This window comes from Talpa europaea, assembly GCF_964194135.1.
Source record: "Talpa europaea genome assembly, chromosome: 4".
NCBI classification, from domain to species: Eukaryota; Metazoa; Chordata; class Mammalia; order Eulipotyphla; family Talpidae; genus Talpa; species Talpa europaea.
In genome coordinates this window covers 51,601,665-51,624,035 of record NC_140070.1, presented here as the reverse complement: position 1 = coordinate 51,624,035, position 22,371 = coordinate 51,601,665, and the positions used below count along the sequence as shown (strand labels likewise).

Below are 22,371 nucleotides of genomic sequence, written 5' to 3'. Positions count from 1 at the left end.
ACTACCTGTTTCTGGTATTAAGATCACACACACACAGGTTCTGGCCACTCTGCGTGTACCCAATAAATACATCAGGATTATCTTTATCTTGGTGAGTTCAACTCTGGGGGAACAGGGTGCCCTGATGGAGGCCTGATAGGCACCCATTGGCCCATGTCTACATCCCTCACAACCCATTCTCCTGTCTTCTCCATGCATGGATTTAGGACAGAGCCCCAGAGAATATTTGCCCAGACAAAGCAATTGTTGACATCTCACCTCATCAAATAGTCTGAAGAATAAAAAACTCTCAGAGGTCCTCTTTACTGTGAAATTCTAAAATCATATTTATTCACCAATTCACAGAAAGTGTCATAATGACCACCAACATGAATCAGTTTGTAGGCATTTACAAGCCAAGGCTGAAAATAAATATCTGTCTGTGTTGAGTAGGCATTTAACAAATTACTTGGAAATTGCAAGAATCTTAATTATTAGAAATTTAAAGTTTGTGACTCAAACAAAGGTAAGATCACAGTCATGGAAGAAGCCCAACAGATTCCCATGATGGTTCTTATTTTCTTCCTATATCTTTATATACATACAGATTCTCAGTGCCCCTCATTCTGTTGGCCTAGAGTGGATAGGACAGCTCAATCAGGCAGGGGAAGGGTGCTGAGAGGAGGTGTGAGGATGGGAAAGAACATTTTTTCTGGTCTTCTGTGACAGGACAATCTCATTCATTGAGCAAGATAGCCATGTGCTCTCCTGATATTACATTCAACACTCTATAAACGGACACAGTCCTTCTAACGAGACAGTCTAAAGTTTGCATGATATCACACACACACTCACAATAGTATATTTAGCAAATAAACACATTTCTAGACTAATAGGATTCATCTTTGAGGCAGAATAGCTCAGATGTCTGATGTGTGTCAGGTCCACACTGGCCCACCCCTCCCCACCAGGTGCAGCTGGCCACTACGGGAGACTCTGGCCAGACTGGCACTCACTGTCCAGGGAGTAGCAGTGATCAAAGGTGTTTCTTTAAAATGCTGCTATTTCTTCCTCTAGACTGTGTCAATAGCACAGAGGCTCCAAGGAGAGTCCTCTTGCCTCACCTCCTGATCTCAGATCTTTCCCACATACACTGAGGTGGGTGATTGGGAACAACCAAATTGTGTATGTGGTGGTGGCATTTCCAGATCTGGTCAAAGGGCAGGGCTGAGAGAAGAAATTGCCAGAAATTCTAGACTGGCTGAGCCAGAACCCTTATAATGGTGCCTGACACTGGCAACATTTAAGAGCATTCAGGAGATGGCAGTAGCAACAGAAGGGGGGTCCCAGCCCCAAACCCCATAGAGATTGTTGCTGGGTGTTCTGCAGATGTGGTCTGAGCGGTACAAATCCATCATGTGAAACATTTCATCCTTGCTCCTGACCAGAGAGCCAGACCTAGGCCTAAAACTGACTGAACATTGCTCAAAATTTGCAAATTCACAATGGTTCAGGTTGGGAAAATCTACAAAGAGGGTGTGACAGACCTACTTCTCTGAGGCCCATTTAATTAGGAGTCTAGTTATACTGTTGCATCTCTCCAGAACAGTGACAAGGTGGACCTCCAATTTCCAAATGTTTACCAAACTCCTACTATGTGCCAGGTACTGTTCCCAGTGCTTTGAGAGCTAAAAGTGAACAACGTAAGAAAAAGGGCACCATCTGGAACAGTGCCTGCAATAAATTGAAAATGTGTCGGAACTATTGACACCTTCATTTTATATCTTATTTTGGTATTATAGATATGTATCTATATTGATACACATATATTTAGATATCATTAGCTTTGTGTCTAGTAATTTATATTTAACACATTAACTAATTATCTGAACTAATGCCCTACCAAATCATTCTCTTACCTTACTGACCTAATGTTCATGCCACTAACATAACACATCCAACACTAAATACCTACAGATTTCTTTGAAAACAACCAACTTCTACATGCAATTTCTTTTCTAAGCTCACCAACTGGTTTTCTTCAATCTCCTTCCAAGTCTGTCCAGCTTAGGTCACCAACAACACTTTTTGGAAGCCACAGAGGCCAGGCTGGAAGCAATCAGGTGGACTGATCCATCACAACTAGTTCAATTAAGAACTAAATCACCTTCAAACAGTTCTGACTTTGGAGCAATTGCTCTGACAGCCTCTGTAGCCATACTGCCAGACTCAGCTAGAATCTCCTGAAACGTATATGGCTTACAAAACAGAGCAATGCTCTGATTTCCTGGGAGGGGATTGTTCCCTTTGCTGGCATGCCTACTGAGCCTCCCTGTGATCTCTCCAGCTGAGTCACCTTTCCCCTCAATCCTGCTTGACTCTTTGAGTGATGAGTCCTGGGTAGCAGGTCTAATTTCCTCTCCCCCAAACGCTTTTGCCTTATTTCCACCACCTGAAAGTTTGCTAGTGAATCCCGCACCTCAGAAGCTCCTTTGCAATCATAAGGATGCTGGGGAGGAGAGGGGTGGGTGGGCCCCAGATCCATGTGTTCCATGTTGAGTAGGGTGGGTGCACTTTTGTCTGCAGGAGTGTATGTGTACGTTTCATTCACATCCGACCCACAGGCACAAGCAGAAGTATTCATCTCTCCCAAGGGAAGATACCTCTTCACCCCCCTACCCCCCTCCCTTTCTGCAGACTGAGGACTGTAACTGAGATTAGTGGTTGATTTTCTCTATTTGCTTTCTGCAAATATATGCAGCCTGTGAGCTCAATTCTCTGATAGTTCTTCCCGTTTAGGAAAAGAAGCCTCAGTGTGTGTGGAGGGTGTGTGTGTTTGCATGCACATGCGTGAATGTGCGTACCTGTGTGTGTGTCCCATTTTTGTTTGGAAATGTTCAGAGAAAGGGATCTGGGCAGCAGAGATACATTTTCATTTTGAGATAAAAGCAAGCGGACATTAAAGTCGACATGTTTCTGTTGCCTGTGATTAATACGCACGTCTGCATTTTGGCTCTTCTCACGTCTGTTGCCCTCTTTTCATTAGTCTATTGGGAATTGAACTTCATCTTGATGAATTTCCTCTGCAGTGAATTTGATCAAAGGGAATGGAGGGCAGCAGGCTGGGGTCTTTAACAGAGGAGGACATTGGCTCTTCCCTGGACATGATGTACAGGGAAGAGCCTAAGGGCTCACTAAGCTCGTCACCCCCCCCCCCACAGCTCCTTTTACTGGTTATAGCTGGGGGGTGGGGGGCACTCTCTGAACAACCCACTCCTGTTCTTTCACCATTTGGGCAGCAGGAATATTGTCCTCCCCCCACTGCCCTTTATGTCATTTCCATCTGATTTGATGCAGGACCTGCACTAAGAGAAAAGAAGGGGGAATCTTTCTCCATAGGAACACTTTAATTTTTCAAATCTAGTCCACTCAGTGAGGTCAAGTGATCTCTGGTATTTTACTTACCAAGCACGTGCTTTGGGCCAGGTGCTGTGCCCAGGTGCTATACTAGACTCAGAGTGCTGAGAAGAAGAAATTCCTCTTCTTGCCTTGAGAAGGGGCCTGTGACAGCAGAGGAGGACTGCATGGAGGAGCTTTCTGAGCCTAACAGCACTATGTTCCCAGGGTCCAGTCATCCAGTGGAAAGTTCTCACAGAGCGGGAGCTGACTCTGGAGATGAGTGATCCCATTGGTTCAGAGGTGCCAGCTTGTCTCTGAACCAGAGACGCTAGCAATCCTGGGACACCACTCTCTCCACTGATTCTGACAAATACATACGGCTGGCACAGTTCGACCAGTCCCCTACCTGCATGTCTCAGCTGTGCCCAGCCTCCCCAGTGGGTGCCCCTCAGTGCTCACTCACCCCACCTCTACACTGCCCAGGCTCGATCTGAGCTTCTGACCTTCAGTCTATAATGTCTCCCTGCCCGGCCTGACTGGACGCAGGTCCGGGTCTGCCGACAAGCACAGAACCCACCCCGCTTCCACAACTACCAAAGACCTCTCCATCCACTTCCTGCTGTGCCATACCTTGTCCTTTTGTCCTATAGGAGGCTTTGAAACAAATGACCTCAGGGAAACATAAAATTGGCTTAATTTTGGGAAATTGGCTTAAAATTGGGAAAGAAATGTTTCATCAGAGAAATCACTGAGAGGCCAGGCTGGAGAGCAAACCTCTCTGTCACGTGAAGTGACATGAAGAAATACTTCACCTTCTCCTCTTGGGGCTCTGGCTGCCCCCTTTCTCTCTCAGTGGCTAACAACTGGCAAGCCCTTTGTGTACTAGCAGAGTGTACAAATATGTTAGAGATGAGTTGTTCTCGATATAATCTCCGTGGTCTAGACTGGCTGAGCATTTAATCAGATCTTTCCATGCACTGAACTGAAGACACTCAGTGAGGAGACTGCTAAGATGACCCAGAATGTGTCTCTGGTCAAGAAGGAGTTGGGGTTCTTGGGACTGAAACAGCAGGTGATGGCTCTTCACAGCCATGTGTCTGGGCTCCTTCCTAGTCTTTTCCTCTTGTCATTCTACTCAAAAGCCCAGTGCCCCATATCTCTGACTCCCAGGACCAGAAATCCCTAGAAGAGGACAGATTCTACACCACAGTTAGGTATAAATGACTGATAAAGAATCAACTAGCTCCTGCCAAGAGTTGTGGACCTGCACAAAGTTCAGACATTAAGTCAAAAAATGAAATCAATAGCTATTGACTAATGTGGGGTGGGGGGGTGGGGAAGGTGCAGCAGGGAATTGATAGAACCTGGAATCTTTGTAGGTCTTAGAAATTCTAGGTCCTAGATAGAATCAGTCTCTAGAGAAGGCTGCAGGTTTGCTTTTGATTTTCATTTTCTACTTCTAGTAACATCAGGAGGAGTTATTATCCTTCCAAGAAAAGTCATTGATTCTCCACTCAATTTGGTATTTGGGTTGTGACGCTGCATGGCTCAGTCCTGTTACAAACATGGTGGCATCATTAAATGAGCCTCCTCTGTTCTGCCACGCCCTGCACAGCCCCACCTGCATGTGAGCTGTGTGGAGACCAGTTCTCCTAAGGATTCAGGTCATGCTGCATTGTCCCTGCAGTTCTTGATGGACCTGCTTAGTTTAAAGAAGCCTGGATGGCAGCCTCCCTAGGGCTTGGTGGACTCACTAGTGCCTCTTCTGGGCTGTGTTTCTCCAGGATGAAAGGGGCTGGTCCTAAGGGAGGATTGGAATTGGGATTAGGACCAAGCTTCCCTGAAACCATTGCATTAGAGAGCATATATTGGAGCCTAGAGGGCCAAGGAGGGTGGGAGGAGGCAGTGTGTTTGGCCCCTTCTTGTCACTACACCAGTCATTTTATCTTCTTCATAGTCCTCTTCTCCCAATGCCAGTGAAAATCATTCTCATCATCCTCTACTTCAGTGGGTCTCAAACTTCAGCGGGCATCAGAATCAGAGAACTACACTGTATAAAGCAGGCCCCACATCCAGACATTCTGATTAGTCGATCATGGTGAAAACCTTTCAGTGGCTGGCAAGACCAGGAGCTCCTCAGGAGCACAGCCGGGTCTCCTTCATCCTCCCTTCCCTGTCCCTGGAACAGGGTCTGGCACTCGGCAAGAATTTGCCGGATCATACTGAACAACGCTGCAAACACAGAATCCCATCTGTTCACTGCTGGCATACAGGGGATTTTGATCGCTTTCTGGGGGTGTCGGTGAAGTAACCTCTCTCTTTTTGTCTCCCTGGGATAGAGTCAAGTTTGGCTTCTCATTTATAGCCCTGGTAAAGCCAACTTCCTTTCTAGTTAGTGCCAACAAAACAAAAACAAAAACAAAACAAAACTAGAGCAAGTGCTATAAAGCAGGTAGAGAATAAATTTACAAAGTAAAGCAAATAAAGACAGGGAAGAGAAGGCACTGGAGTAGACTTCAAAACCCTCATTGCTCATTTCTCGTGCCTGCAGCTGGACAATGGGAAGTAGTTACATGAAAATTAAATTGTGCCAAGGGCTTTGTCTTGTCAGCCTCGATAAATGTCTACTGCAGATAGGGAACCGTTTACCTTCCCTAGCCTGCCAGGGTCCATAGCAGGAGGCTCTGGGCATCCCCTAACGGCCTGAGAAATTATCTGATCTGAAAATCAACTGCTTTTCACTGATGAATTCCTTCAAAGAATGAGACTCACTTCCTCACCTTTTGGTAACACCTACTTGATTCATTTAAATTAAAAGATAGTTAAGAAAAAGTCTTCATTTTCTTCCCCTTGCTAGAATCTAAGAGTCAAGAAGACTGCTGGTTTTGAAATGTGCTGGACCGGGCTTTCTACAGATGATGTTGCACACTTCTTTAGGATCATTTTTTAGAGCAATGACATGAGTGGGGCTGAAATGTCAATCAGTCAGAAACATGAACACTCCTGCTTAGAAATCAGCGAGGCTGGGTGGCCGGGAAGGGCTGCGCTGCCTCTGGGCGTTAGCCCGTGGCTCTGTGGGGTGGGCGCTCAGGGGTCGTCAGCTCCTGAGCCTGGGCTTTCTGCGCCAGGGGAGATGTGCCTGTGACTGCGTCAACTCAGTAGTACCAAGTGCCTTTTGTTTTCACATCTTCCTGGAACACTGGCTTTAAAGACAGCTTCATTAAGGACTGTATCATTGTTTGTTCAGTTGAGAGGCAAAAACCACTGGTGGCAGGAGGGCCAAAGATAGTAATATGCTTTTTTTTTTTGGCAGTGGAGGGCAGCTTCCCTTCCCATGCACGTATGGCCTGACACACAGGCCAATTCTGACAGCTGCTAGTTTCCCTCTGGCCTATGAGCTCAGAAAGGTTTCTATGCTTTCTATGCTTTTAAATGGTTGAAAATAAAAATCAAGAGTGATAAGATTTAGTGACATGTGAAAATGATATGAATTTAAATCACCTGCTTTTTCATAGTTCATAAATAAAGTTTTTTTGAACGCAGTCACACTCATTTGTGGATGCATTGTCTGTGGCTAGTTTCATGCTCTCAGGGTAGAGTTGAGTGCTTGTGAGAGACCACAGGACCCAACAATTCCCAAGTATTTACCTGATTCATTATAGCTAAATTTTGCTGACCCTTGTGGAATGCATAGGCATGGAGGACATTGTTTCTCACTAGGAATCTTAGCCTTGGAGGTTGCACATCCATGTCCATGGCTACAGGCCTTGTTACATGCGGAGACGTGCAATCTAAACCCTGCTTGATTAGGATGATGAAGAGTGCGCGAGAGTGTGAATTGAAGGAGTTCCTGCTGCAATCACATTTTTGGTATCCACATGAATCTGTGTTGGTCTGAGCTACAGTGTTTCATTACACCTACTAGAACACACTGTCGGAATTCATAAAGGCAGGTGACCGGCTAATTGGCTGCTTTTCTAAACTGCACAACTCATTCTGTTCTGGCTTTTCCATCTCAACCTCCGCTTTCTCCTCCTCCCCATCACCTGAGTCGCTCATGGTCTTGGCCTATCTGTTTTCAAGCCCCAGAGAGCTGGATCTGGCCTCCACCTGGCAAGATAAGCAACGGTCAGAACTGTGGCCACATTGGTCAGCTGTCCTTCTGAGTACAAGTCTGCATCTACCGCTGCTGATGTGGGGATGCAAGGCCACAGGGCGTCTAGCCCATCTGTGAGCTTGGTTTCGGCTGCCAGCATATGGAGTGGGAAACGCTGAGCCGATGAATACATTTTTCACTTGTGGCTGGAACACTTGGTGGAAGGCAAGTTTATTACTCTCCACTCCCTGAGATACTTTCCAAAGGTTCAGCTACTCTTATGTAAAGGCCCCTTTTCACTCTATCCTGGGGGAGGAAAAGGGGTTGGGAGCATGATAAAGGCCCACAGGCTCAGCAGCATTGCTTCCCTTTGGAGCTGGCATGCTGGGTAGCCCTACAGCAGCAGCTGATGGAAAGGGCTCTCCTTTGTCCCTCTACATGAGTCCAGTCACAAAGGCTCCAACTCTGCTGCCCTAACCAAGTACCATTTTCACCTGCTCCCTTCCATCCCCCATTCCTGCAAACCTCAAAACAAGTGATTTCACATACCCCAAACAGCTCAATAAAACAAGAATAAGTGATGCAGACATGAGAAACAGCTGAAGGGGATGAGGAATACCTTCCCCACCCTCACCAAACCTAAAGAACAAAGGTACTCTCACAAGTGCCAGACTTAAATATTTTAAATCAAAACCCAATTCAACAGAATTGGTTTTAAACATATAAAGTATTCATTTTACTGCCATTGTTTGGGGAGAGTTCTATTAGCTCCTAAATACCTGACTGATGAATCTCTTTTTATTTAACTAAGGGGATTGTGAGGAAAATTCTACAGATTTTCTCCTATAGATATGCAGACCCAGCCTGACAGAAGAGGGCTATTCGATTGGGAGAATTCATTTAATGAATTTAATGCCCCAAACTTCTGCCAGTGTTTCTTCCAGAAGAAAGGAAAATTGAGTTTGGGTACCTAAAGTGATTTAGGTAGCCACTTCCTCTTCCCGGACCTTCTCCTTCCTCTGCATTTGTTTCTTATATAGTTGTATGCCTATAAGCTCCCTTCCCACCCCCTGCAAATATAAAGTCCTCTGCAGGGAGGAACTTATTCAGTTTTATCCCTTTGCCACAGTTATAGGGTGAGTACTTAGCACATAGTAGGTACTCAGCAATGCCCATGAGTTGCACAAATTTGATTTAAGGATAAGCAGGGTGATGGGCATTGGACTAGGAGTGGAAAGTGGAAAGCCCAGTCTTGCCGATACCTCTGAAGGTCTCTGAATGAGATGCTGCCTCTCCAAACCTCAGTTTCCTCATTGCAATTGCATCTAAATATAGCTGTCCCAACGACCTCACACAGCTATTGTGAAACTCAAAGGAGGGATAAGATGAAAAAATAACTTTAGGTAAGGAGAAAGGCAGCATAAGATTGTTTCCTAGAATCAGAAAGTTGCAAAGTCCTGTGATGCATCCCCCTGGCTGCGGGTCCGACTAGAGGACATTGACCGCAGCCTCTTTCTTAGGATCTCTGTTTTGATGACACAGGAAGTAGAATGGACAGATTCTGCACTTTCTTTCGAGCCCAAATGCCACTGTGACCAGGGGCTAATTATGTGCCCATGCCAAGCCAATATGGGGAGGGTGGAAGGACAGGGCAGATGATATGTGTTGAGGACAAAGACCACGGCATTTGAAACATAGACATCCTTAGTGCCTCGTGGAAGTCCTGGAATAGCCCTGATGCTTGCCTGCTATTCTCTTGGCCACAAAAGATCACAGACCGGTTACTATAGCAACAATTCTCCTCATGAGGTATCCATGTTAGGATGGAGATGGAAAAGATTTCCTTATTAAAAAAAGAAGAAAGAAGTAGATTAGGTTTTCAGATCTATTTGCCCTCCACCCAAAAGGCCGCTCCTTTGAGAAGAAGAAAGAAGAAGCTGCTATTATTGAAAAGATACTTCTAATTCCTAGCAAATTTCAAACTTCCATTTTAGACTTGGTGTAGTTCATGCTTATTCTAATACATCAGAGAAGAAGGGATTATCTCAAGAGGAAAAACTGAAATAAAGGAGGAGCCATAAGATTAGCTGGTGAGAACATGTTGACCACAGTCAGGGCAGCCTCTGGCCAGGGGTGTGACCACCCCAACTCCCAGATCCACACCTACCATGAGGCCCAGCTCTGTCACCTCATCACCCCTCCCCTCTGCTCCCTGGCTGCAGGCATGTTATGGCTGTTGCTTGAGGCAGGACCTATGTGGAGTGCCTGCTGGGCCCTGGAGTGGTAGGGGCGCCCAGCAGGGAAGCCACAGGATCTTAGCTGATGCCCAGGCAGGTCCTGCTGTGGCCAAGGGCCTATTCTTGGCTTTAGACTTCTCATATAAGCTTATGCGGCCTCAGAAATGACAAAGATTTTCTGAGCTGAGGGGAGTGCACTTGTGCATGTGTGTTCATGTGTGTTCATGTGTGTGTGCACGTGGGCTTGCATGTGAAACTTTCCCCGCAAACTTAATTCTGCCTCAGCAAGAGATTTACTTTAAAGTATTAAGGACTAAGACCTTATGCGTGTGAAGTCCAACCACCCTGATTGTAGGCAACCTGGAGAGTCGGGAAAGGAGAACCTGCTGGTTGGCGTGGAGAGAGACGAAGGAGTTGGGGGCACGCACAGTGAGCTGGACCCTAAAGGCCTTGGGAACAAGGGAGCTGGGGGAGGGGAGCAACAGAAAGGCTGACCTTCTCCCCTGAAGAGGAGAGCAAAGGCAGCACTCTGAGATTGGCTGACAGGACGCTGGGGAAGCCCAGGGCAGGTAAGCAGGGGCTACCAGACAAAGTCTGCCTCAAAGTCCCCACTGACGATGATACTGGGCTTTTTGAAACCACCCTGGGGCTGGGACATGGGAGGCCCTTAAGATATCAAGGGTGGATACCTTGACAGAGCACTAGGGAAGGCTTGCTGAGACCTGTCATAGAAATCAGAGGCGACAGGTGACAGACTTGGGCATACAAGGGATGGGGCTTACAAAAGGGACACATGAGCAGGCACAGACAGTGGGCACTAGTAGGGGAGGGTGGAGTCATCCCACTCCAGCTGGGCTTGCCTGGCTCCGCTCTGCCCGTGTCTGCCCCTGCCCATCCCTTTCTCCTCCTCTTCTTCACTGTCATCTGAGTTGCTGCTGCTGGAGCTTACGTCTTCCTCTGCTTCTTCCTCCTCCTCCTCTTCCTCTGTCTCATCTTCCCCATGCCCTGGTTCTCCATGTTTCTGGATATCACAGACAAAAGAGAAATGATCATCAGGGGTTGAGCTTATGTTTCTCCTTCTGCTAGGGAAATGTTTGGGGCGCCTTGGAATTTCCTTCCCTTAATGCTAAATCTTTGGGCCTGGACATAGGTTTTCTGGAAGGTAGGTCTTCTGATGAAAGGCAAATCAGAGGGCTAAGGACAAAGACAAGAAGTAGCCAGGCATGGATGCCAGTAACATGGGTATTGTAAGCACTGGACATTTTAAATCAATCCATCCATCATTTACAGCAAGATTTTTAGGCCAAGGTTGCTCTTTGCTGTTTCTGGAGCCTATCTGGCTGAACGTTCCAAGCCTTAATTGTTTGCTTCTCACTGAGTGAATGGTATTTCAGCTTGTACCCCTTTTCCAGGCGGGAATGTGATGTCTCTGGAAGCAGACAATATAAGACAAGACTCAGCTGTGCTGCCTTCTAGTATTCTTTTGGAAAGGACAAAGTTCATGGTCCTCATTTTCCAAGCCTGCCCCTTGCCCCCTGAGCTGTATTCTCAGACTCTACCTCATTATTGTTAAGTCCCATCCCTGCTTCCCCCAGCTTTTTGGTGATTGCATTCAAGTCATATTTCTGGAGTTATATTCTGAGTAGATGAACCAGCCCGCAAAAGATGTGTGCCCACTTGGGACATTGTCCCCTCGGTGGAGCACCTGCCCTCCTGACACTGGCTTCCCCAGGTCCTACCCATCCTTCAAGGCCTCCCTTAGACTGACCTCCCCAAGGAACCTGCCCAAACACCCCAGCCTCAGAGACTATCCTTCTTCAAGCTTTGCTGGCTGTTGGCACTGCCATGTTAATCCTCGGTAGGCACGCTCTCCTCTGGTACTCGGACTGCCCCAGGCAGAGTGATCTTTTTCCCAACACCCACGGCTCAGCTCTCGAAGGGCAGTGCCCCACTGCAGTTTGCTCAACATTACACCTAGAGCACATGGTAGCAGAAGCTGAGTCACGTCAGCACACTGGCTTTAAGTCAGAGCAAGAGACTTGCAGAGTGGAAAACGGGACCAGGCTGGGATAATCCTTTCTCTAACTCTCATGGACTCCTCTCTATCTTCTCTTACTTCTTACTCCTACCTCTACCAAAACCCAGAACCTGGGGCAGACTAAAGGATATGTTGTAAGCGGCACCCCTTAATATTGATATGTCCAGAGCAGGGGCCGTGGACACTCATGGGTGGATCTGGGCACTGCCGGCTGACTGTAAAGATGTGAACATTAAAAGCAGACAACCTTGAGTCTGAATATTGGTACTGCCGTTACCAGTTCTGTGAATTAGAACGCTTCACTTTCCTCTGTTGCCACCTTGGTAAATGAGGACGATGCCGCCACCTTCACAGATTGCTGGGCAGATTAAATGAGGTGGTGGACAATGTCTGACATAATGGAGGTTCAGCAAATGGCAGGTATTACTGTTGTATTTTTGTTTTAGTCTATTCTGAGCCTTCAAATGAGCTCTGCAGGCAATATGGAGCAGTCATCTAATTTACGCTGTTAGTTAATCAAAAATTCAATACTGAGTCCCTACGTGTTAGTCAGCTCTGAGCTAAATATGATGGGGAGGGAACGGGGTAGACACCACATGGCTGTTTGCCTTTAAAAAACAAGCCTGGTTCTGTTTGTCAGCTGAGAGAATTCACACTCTGTAAATCAGGGAACACAGCTGGTGGGAAAGCATGCCCCCTCTCAGGCTGAGGGCTGGAGGACCTCAGAGAAGGGCAGGGTCCATGGTGCTGGGCTAGTAGGGGCAGACTCCAGATAGGAGGGATGAAGCTGGGTGGAGGGGGGGGCCTCACCTCCATGGGGTTGACTGTGATAGTGAGCGCAGAGTCATCCCAATCCATCTCAGCCTCCTTGGCAGCCTCGGTCTCTTGGGTGAAGTGCTGGTGGGCGATCCGGATTCGGTACACACCCATGGCCACGACAAACACCAGCATGCACACGGAGATGATGATGACCACCGTGGCGATGCTTGGGACAACTGGAACGCAAAAGGAACGCATGTGGTGTGGTGGACAAAGGACGAGCTCACTCTTGGGATGGAGCATGAAGGAAATATCCATGTGTAATGGTTTACAGTCTTCCCTATGGGGTCCTGGGTCAGCACCTTACCCTGTCTGGGTTTCACTTTCATCTATAAACGGACTGAATAATTCCTGTGGTAGTTGCGAGGAATAATGAAACTATCTATGTGAGTTATTGCCTAGGCACATAATAAGTGTAAGTTCTCTTCTATTACTTGCTTTTCCCCTCAATGACAGGGCAGCTCTCACTGAGAGCCAAGCTCTGTGGTAGGGTCACACACAAATACCTACTGGACGGTAATACAATATGGCAGGTGTTGGAAGTGTGCATAAGGGACTTCACAATACTTGTGTACTTGTCTGAGCACATGTAAAGAGTTCAGGGAAAACTTCATTATAGGATATGACTTTGGGTTGGGCTAACAAGACTTGGCAAAAAAGCCCTTTGTACTAAGCTCTGTTACAATATATTGTGTATAACTTCTTGTGTACTTGACTGGTTCCCTACAGAGGCTGCGAATGCCTCAGAGGACAGGCACTACTTCTACAGCTTCCCTGTGGCTGGGTCCCTCCCAATCCTGGTACCTGAGGTTTAAGTGGATGATCTAGGATCACTACTCGATGCCCTGAGGTTCCTCCTCCAGTGACCTACCTGAACTGCGTCGGATGCTGGTCCGTGACTCTGGGTGGTGGACAGACTGGAGGAAAGGAGGCTGCACAATAAGGTGGTTGACATGCTCTGTGTCTGAGACTCTCACTTCATGGAGGACGCTGACCTGGGAAGAGCAGGGGGAGGTGCTATTAGCCAGGAAAGGCAGATGGCCAGGGGCATCAGGCCTCCTGAGTAAATGAGGAATGAAGGGATAGGCCTGGGTTTCCCTAGCAACCTCAGGATGAGCTCACCTCCAAGTTGAACTCATTGCTGGTGTAGCGCCCATTGAGTTCCGAGCACTTGATCCGGAACCGCCGGGCCTCCAGGGAAGCCGGACGCCAGTTGCGGTAGCGGATGTGATGCAGGACCTGCTCATAGCGGCTCATGGAGCCCACCCCTGTGTCAAGAGACCACGTCTGTCATGAGAAGGCAAAAGAGGAGGAGGAGGAGACAGGTTGCGGCTATGGGGCTGGTGGGGCTTCTGAATTGGTCCTGGGTGAGTACTTGAGATAGTTAGGGCAGACAGTGTGCAGAAGAAGTTCTGAGAATTGATTTTAGCCCTCGCCTAAATGTTTGGTCTAATATGCCAAATGTTGCTGTAATGTTTGCTTAGATCAATGATTGTAACAGAAGCCATCCATATAGTTTCTATAGATTTCTCCAGGAGAGTGAGTTGTACCAGGACCTCAAGCTACTGGAGGAGCTAACCAAAGGTGAGGGCAGAAGTCCATGTGCTGAGGTCAAGGGGCCCACCTGACCCTACCTCCACAGGTCACAGAGCTGCCCTCACACTCCTGGCTCCTGGAGGAGGCTGCTCTTTGAGGAGAGCACAGGATAGGGCTGAATGTGGCTTACCGTAAATGGAGTATCCTGCAGTGGAGTTGGTGGCGTCCAGGTGTCGCTGGTGAAGCTCACTGTGGTTGAGCTCCAAACACTCTTGCCTTGGGTCCAAGTCCCCTCCAAGCACCAAAATGTCACAGAAATCTAGATTGTGAAGCATTTCTTCTAAGACTGCTGATTTGGGGGCTGTGGGAAGACAGACGTGTAGAACCACAGACATGAGGACAGGTGAGACAAAGGCCCTTGCTTCTTCCCAGACTCCTATGTGCTTGAACTACAGGTGCAGGCTGTGTCAGGAGAACGTGCTGTGTGATCCCAAAAATCACCTCCACTGCTCAGATGGATGTCCAGATAATCCCCCAAGTCTGGGTGGCATGAATTTGGGTGAAGCACATGAATATTATGATCAAACGGTGTAAAGCTGAATGCAGCCACTGAAAGGTTATGTGCTATTAGAGAAAGTATCTGCTTCTCAATTTTCTCATCCAGTAAGAGGGCAAAGGTCTCATGAGAACTCCAAACAGATTCTGGCACACAGTAGGTGCTCAATAAGCTACTCATTTGGCACCAGAGATAAGTGCCCCTCCACTGTGCTCTCTTAGCTTTCCCCATGTGGACCTGGTATGTGTTTGTGTCCCCCACCCCCCGAAGAAGCTGAAGTTCTCAAGGGAGAAGCAGTCTTTTTATGACTGGCTCCTCTGCCTCTAACCCAGGGCCTGGCATGGAGCAGGACCACACCCACTGCTCAGATGGAGTTTCCTGGCTGAAGTAATTAAATAACTAAGCACATTGGCCAGTCTGGTTGGCAAGTTGTTGGTCAGTTGAGCTGTCCTTGCCTGATTATATGACCCCCATATTCTCAAAGTAATGTCTGAGGATTTGATTGCTGGGCAAGTTAGCTGTCCTAAATGAAAATCCCACTGTAAAATCAAAGTGATTGGTATTTATGGAGTGATTGTGATGTTCCAGGCACTATACAAATGAAATCCAACCAGCAGACATAAAGGGATACTATTATTATCTGCAGAAATGAAAAGATCCAGAAGTAGGTGGGTTGCCCTGGGCTACACAGACAACAGCACAGGAGCCGGGACAGAAACCATGACTTTCTGATTCTAACAGTATGTAAAGTCTTAACCTCTGGCCAGTCTTCCATTGTTTTACATCTTGCAGCCTTTTATTGAAAAATCTGTGAACTGAGCTCATTTAAATATTTATTTATTAAGTGGACTAACATATCTTGTGCATTTTAAAACATTTATGATAATAGACATTTTAAAAGGATTCATTAAAGATGAGAGAATTACTTAAAATAACTATTTTATTTTAAATTTTTTAGTGATACCAAAAATATGTGTTTGCTCTCACTAGACATACATTATTATAAATAATTTTGTGTGCTTAAATTTTAAATGCTTGCCAATCTCACTGGCTTGGCAAAATCTAAAAGCACATTAAAAAGCACTTAAGACAAGCCCTATCATTAGCAACAGTGCATGTGCATCTTTATTTCCAATGCCTTTCTCCTGGCTGCTGGGTTTTCTGGTAGCCTCTTGGCAAGTTGGATGAGCTCATGCCCCCCTCCATCCCCCCCAAAGTGCCTGGTCACATTAGGTTGGGGAGGTAGTCCCTGCCACCTTCTTGTTTTTCTCTTGCGCTTGCATTATGGGCAGTATCTTCCATATGCAGTTCCTTTGATTCCCACTGTGCCTAAGGGGCTGAGTCAGTCATGGTGGAGGGCTTGCAACTGTGTGTTGGAGGGAATCACCAGAGGTTGGGGGTCTAGGGGTCATGGTGGTGGTGGGGTGACCTTCTGGAAGAGAGGCTGAAGGCAGAGATGTTTACCAGCAATAACGGCAGAGGAGAGAGAGGGACCTTGCAGACAGAGGGTAAAGTATGAGCAACAGTGTGAACCAATGAACATCCAGGAATGAGGGCAAGAGGGGTGTGCATGGAAATGATTAGCCTTTTGTACTGAAGTAGCACAGCATGAGTCAATGGGCACAGAAGATACCAGAGCAGGTCACTGAGGTCATATGCCTGGTGGCAAATGCAATTAGCCTGCTTGTTTAAGGTACCCATAATAATGATTGTCCTAACAACAATAAGAGCAATATCTACAAAGTTCTAATAATAGCTCTTGGCACTTGCATGAGATCTGTACCTCCTTTCATAAACAGAAGGCGAGTTACAGACCCAGATAATTGCTTTCCCCTGCCTGCTGCTGTAAGCTGGTATCAGGCCAAGTGAATCCAGATGCTGATGGCCTGCAGCCTCTGAGGTCAGAGACCCTTCCTTTTCCTGTCTGATTTTAGCCACAAATGAGGGGAAGAGGTAAGATCACGCTACCTACTGCACCCTAGAGTGTTACCTGGAAACCGCTTTGCTGGACAGGTGGTAGGACACCATCTATTTTTTGTGAGTTAAGAATTTTCAAGGCACCCCATTCCCTGGGGGTCAGGGTGGTTTAGGGCAGTGGGTAATTAGGACTGGTCTAGAAGCAGCCCTTTAGGGACCCGGGTCCACAACCACCAGTACCTCATCAGCAGCTGCTCTTGGAGGGGAGGACAGACAGTTCTCAAATGGCTTTTTCCCCTCTAGATCTGGGCCCCACGTTTCCCTCTCTGTCTCCCTGCTTCCCGTCTTTCTTTCTTTAACCTTCCTTCTCCCCTCCCCACCCAGTAACTAACAAACTCCATAGCAGATAATTCAAATTACTCTACTTTCACTGAGTAGTCCTCCCCATAATGAATCTGTTGGAAATAATAACTTGAATGTTTCCTGAAAGCTTAGTGAAATACTGCTGAATAAGATCTGACTTCTACTGTGTAGACAGATATTAAGGTGCAGTTTTATTCCTTCTTTGTGTTTCTTTACTTTTTCTCCTGATTATCAAAATAATACATGCTCACTACAGAACATTTGGCAGTTGCAGGAAAGTGGAGGGGAATGGAAACAAATTGACTCAACATGCTTCTCAGAGGGTATCACTGTTGGCCTTAGGGTGTTTCCTCCTTGGCATTTCTCTATGTATAGATTCTCTAACTTCACATCTTGCTTTCTTTTTCACTTATCATTTAGTGTAAATGCCTGTCCTCCAACGTCATTCTGAGTGTGTCAGAATTTGCCAAGCCACGTTCCTCTCCTATTATTTATCCGCATTGTTTCGATGTTTATAAATGACCCTGTTACGGTGAACAATTCTCTTGTCCCAAAGTATGATTTTCCGATTTTCCGTGGCTGGGAGCACTTGAGTTTCCCACCCACAACCCAGTATGCACCAGGGCACAGGTACCTGTGGTCTGGAAGTCACCCGGGGCCTCGGCTCTGGCGAAGGTGCTCACGATTTTGAGGTCAGGGAAGAGGGTCACCCCTATGGCACTTTCAAACTGGGCCGCGGGTCTCCAGAAGCGCTCGGTGCCTCGGAGGGTGATCTGGGGTTCCATGGCCTGCAACACCATCACGTAGGCATCCACATCGGGGATGCCGATGCACACATCTTCCCCAAAGCACCTGGGAAAACAGCTGGCGTCAGGGAAGAGCAAACACCAAAGCCATTGTCATATGACTGACAATGAGGCCACGACCACTTCCAGTCCTTGAATGGCAAAGAATCTCCAAGGATGTCAACAGACATTCAAATTTAAAGCCACATTATAGTCAAAACTACTAACAATCTAAGGACTTAAAAAGATTGGCTCCTGGGGGAAACAGGAATTTTCTATACAAGCAACAAGTAACCGTTAAACCTTTAATTATCTTTTAACAAAGTAATAAATGGCAACGTTAATTGGGTAGCAACTGCTTGTTATGTGCTTTAGTATTTGGTAAGCACAGTGTTGTTTAACTGGTTGGCTGCAGCCATGCTACTAAATGGGACCCAGGGCTAGGCTCCCACGCTGCGGAGAGAATGTTCTCTCTGGGAGGAGAACTCACAGTGCCCACTGCAGGTGCAGGAGCAGAGAGCTGCCATAACCACCCTCCTCTGCCTGATGCACAAGAACAAGGCTGGGGAGTGAGATAGACAAGGGTTCACAGCCTGGCTCGGCCCCTCCTGGGCTGGCTGGCTCCAGGCAAGGGACTTGACTTCTATGAGCCTTAGTCTTCATGTATACAATAGGTCTAGTCTTTATCTACACAGTCTTACAGTAGCAAGGATTAAATGCACATAGGATATAGGAAAGAAGCCAACCCAGAGCATGCAGCCTGGTTGGAGCTCAGTAAGTGTTGACAGATCCAATTTTCTCATCAGACCTCATCAGGCATTGCCACTGGCACTGTCTGCTGCCATCTAGGTCGAAGATCTAGCTCCATGGAGAACCCCAGGGCCCAGATGGATGCTCTGGGAATGCTGGCTGGGCTCCAGCTGGTGGCAGCTTTCATCTTGCATCCTTTGGGATAATTTCTTAGAGAAGGGTAGCTTGGGTGGACTCCAACCTCTCCTATGGGGTCCTTGTCTGCTTCCAGTTTTCTGGGTCCTTTGTCACATCAACCTCAATAATCCACCAATTTATGGGGAAGCCTGGTCCCAGGGCTGGAGACTGGTAAAGTGGTCCCTCTTCTTCACTGTAATGTGGAGGCGACTTCTCTCTATTCCTAGCCTCCAGATGTGTCCTTTGGTGTGGAGGTGGGAACACCTCCCCTACTAACTATAGAACATAATTGGGCCCTGTGGGCTTCATCCTGGACCTGTCCCAGGCTCAGTCATGTGGCAGTCAGCAGACCCATCTTTCCCACTCTTGTTCCTACCTTTCTGGGTCTTTTTCCTGGCTTCAGGGGCCACGGGACTCCTATTTCCCAGGGTTTTTCTGGGGTTCCTTTCCTAGCTGCCTTCCCAGATACTTCCTGTGGTTGAGAAATTATTTGATAAGTTGTCCACAGCCTTCAGTAGTAGTCTCATCTCCTCAATTGAACTCCGATGCCCAGGGACAAGAACAGTGCCCTCGCTGTCTCTCGAATACCTATGGTATCTAGGAGCGCCAAAAGCTTGGTTGATTAATTCAATTTAATAAACATTTGTCGAGTAGCTACTATGTATCAGGCATTGTACCCTTAAATCAGATCACAAACTCAGCTCTTTGAAATTTTACAGGAAGCAGTGCCTTCTAGGCATTAGATCAGATAAAGAATGAAATAGAGAAAGCTGGTTTGAGATGGCAAAACAATGCAACATTTTCTTTGAGAACACAAAAGGCGAATATAGGTCCACTGGGACATCCAAATAGGGTGAGAAACAAAACTGCCAACAGCTGAAGAGAAAGGAATCCTGTTTTGCAAGGGAACATCCCCAAGGGACCATCCCTGTGCCTCAGTTTGGCCCAGGCTGACTAGTGACCACTCACTGGACTTTGGAAGAGACTTTGAGGCGCCGCACACCAGCCGTCGGGAACTGCCTGGAGTTAATGTAGGACACCTTCCGGAGGGCGCGGTTGATGTTCCCGATGTCATCACCTTCCATCACCAGGACAGACTGGGAAGGGTTGAAGTGATACTGGAAGACAAGGCAGAGAGAGATGGATGCAGTGAGACACTCATCTGCAGGAAAAGGCCACTGTAGCCAACACACTCATCTCGAAGGCATTCACAAGTTTAACAGTTGTGTGCACAGAGGAAGGGCTTAACACCTTAAGCAATTCCTGCCTCCCTCTGGTGGGCTTTGGGGCCCTTCCTGTGAGGTTTCCTGAGGATGATCCACTCCCCTAAATATCAGTCCCGCCACAGGATGGATTCTGCAATCCCAGACACTGGAATCTTGGCAATGGAGCCCTCAGAGAGGTGGCCCATGCCTCTGAGGGGTCCTGACCACCCACCCCCTCAACCTCCAGCCCAGAAACTTTGGACTTTGGTTCCTTTCACTCTATCTTATCTTTGCTCTTGAACTGCCCCTCCATTCACCCTGCTGTCTACTTTCTGACAGCCCCCCATCTTCTTAGCTTGCAACCTTGAAATTCATTTTCTAGCTTACGGCTTTCCTTTTCTCTTAGGTTTGATTCTTGGTCTTGCTTTCCTGGTGCTAAACTCTGGTTTCCCATGAGTTTCACTCATTTGCTATTTATATGCCTGCAGAGGTTTGTTGTCTATCCAGTCCCTCCTGAGTTCCTGGTATCTCTTACTTGGCGAAGGCCGAGGCGACTATGTGCTCCCCACTGAGGCTGCAGGTACAGACTTGGGCTTCTCCCCCCAGAACTTACTCTTCTTTAAACAGGGCATGGAGAACTGCTTTTGTGCTTGTTTGAGTTACTGATCTTGACACACTGAGCAATAATTACTAGGAACTGTTACCCATAAGATGTCAGAAACATTATCCGTGGTGTCAACTCATGTCTCAAAGAAGGGAGAAAAGGATGATGAAGCTCATCCACAGGAAAGGGTGGATATATGTTTTCATAGCTACTTGACAATTATTTACTTTTTGAAGAGATAATATATTCACATGGTTCAAGTACATAGATATATAGAAATGCAGAGATAATTAATAAAGTAAAAATGTACATCTTATTTCTAGATCTTATCCATTGAGTTTCCACAATCCTGACAGATCATTACTGTTACATTGATTTCTTAGAGACACATTCATAACAAATTGCTTCCCCTCTTACTGGGAAATTAAACACGTCTGCCCTATTGTCAACAGGCTCCATCATGTGATTATGGTCCCCTTTGCACGACATACATTTTTACCCAGTTGAACTCAGTAGAGGTCATGTGCCTTGCTTGACCAATGAAATGTGGGCAGAAGTACTGTCTGATTTAAACCCATGTGGGAGATTTAACAGGAAGTTAGTGGTTTGCCGTGCCCCTCTCGCTCTGCCATAAAACCTGCAATGTTTCCTTAGGGCCTGATCTAGCAATCTGTGGTGGGGACGATATGGATCAGGATCAGAGTTTCAATAATCCATCATAAACATGAAATGTGAATAAAACTACTTTGTTGCTTAAGCAACTGAAAATTTTAATTTAATTCATTACTGTGGCATAATCTAGCCTAATCTGACAGTTACACTTAAGCAGTCTATGACTGTTTAATCAATTTATATTGATTTCCATTTTTCTCCTTTCTTACACTGAAGGTGGGTTACCACAGACTATATTGTACTTTGATTTTTCCGCTTAGCTCATATCTTGGAGGTCTTTCTGTATAGTACATAGATAAATTACTTAACTAGTCTTCTATGGACATTGGGATTGTTTCTAATCTCTTACTAACAATGCCACAATGGATAAATTTGTACACATAACATTTCACAAGTGTGCAAATGTAGCTGTAGAATTAATGCCTAAAGAAAATGCCAGATCAAAAAGTACATGCACTTTAAATGTTGCCAAACTCTCCATTGTGAGGCATTATATCAATAAATACTCCCTGGGGAAGATTGCCTCTTTACTGAAAATCTCAACAACAGAGTATACTGTCAGACTTTGGGATATCTGCCCATATGAGAGGTCATAAATGCCATGGTATAGCTGTAACTTGTACTTCTTTTGCCAAGCAGGAGACTAAGCATGCTTTCATGGGTTAAAAGAAAAATCTATCTATGCTAATTTTTTCTTGATCAGACTTGAATATCTTTATGAGTTCCTTGTTCTGGGCCTGAACCTTTGGAGGCGGGGAAGTATCTGGGGCACCATTGCTGATACTGATCCACATAAACCCCTGCATTGTTGCCCCTCACCAGCTGGTACCTTAATCTTTATCTCCTTCAACTCTCACATGCTTTATTGTCATCTCCTCCTCCCAGCTTCCTTCATTTGGGCCCTCATAGATTTCCTAAGTGCTAATGAATTGGCAGTACAGTTACTACAGAGCAGTGACCATGAACTCACTGAGGATGGTGCTCACTCTTGTTTCTTAATCCCAGAACCTAGCCCTGTTAGCGGGACTAGTGAATGGTCCCCTATGCCCACCCCACACAATTTACTCAATATCATCTCCTGTTATTCCCCAAAGAAATGTTGTCACTTCATGGGCCTCCTTACCCATGGAGGCTCCCTACGCTGGGAGCCTCCCTAGGGAGCTGCCCCAGAGGGGTTCAACACTCCTCCCTGCAACCCTGAAGCAGGGGCCACAGGGTGGAATGCCTGCCACTTCTGG

The 22,371-nt window shown here is 46.6% G+C and overlaps 1 protein-coding gene across 2 annotated transcripts in view; it reads right to left on the bottom strand.

Annotated features, from left to right (window-relative positions):
- Nucleotides 1–10,528: 10,528 nt before the first annotated feature.
- CLSTN2 (calsyntenin 2) overlaps nt 10,529–22,371 on the bottom strand; it is a gene marked incomplete at both ends in the record, with an annotated part of 596,568 nt that continues 584,725 nt past the window's right edge. The window contains 7 exons of one of the 2 annotated variants that reach the window (XM_084231583.1): nt 10,529–10,732; nt 12,560–12,744; nt 13,440–13,563; nt 13,691–13,836; nt 14,295–14,465; nt 17,575–17,792; nt 19,622–19,770. In XM_084231583.1, the coding sequence (XP_084087709.1) occupies nt 10,529–10,732; nt 12,560–12,744; nt 13,440–13,563; nt 13,691–13,836; nt 14,295–14,465; nt 17,575–17,792; nt 19,622–19,770 (1,197 nt within the window). Of the gene's footprint in view, nt 10,733–12,559; nt 12,745–13,439; nt 13,564–13,690; nt 13,837–14,294; nt 14,466–17,568; nt 17,793–19,621; nt 19,771–22,371 lie in introns of both variants that reach the window. The other variant, XM_084231584.1, reaches the window with a different exon arrangement.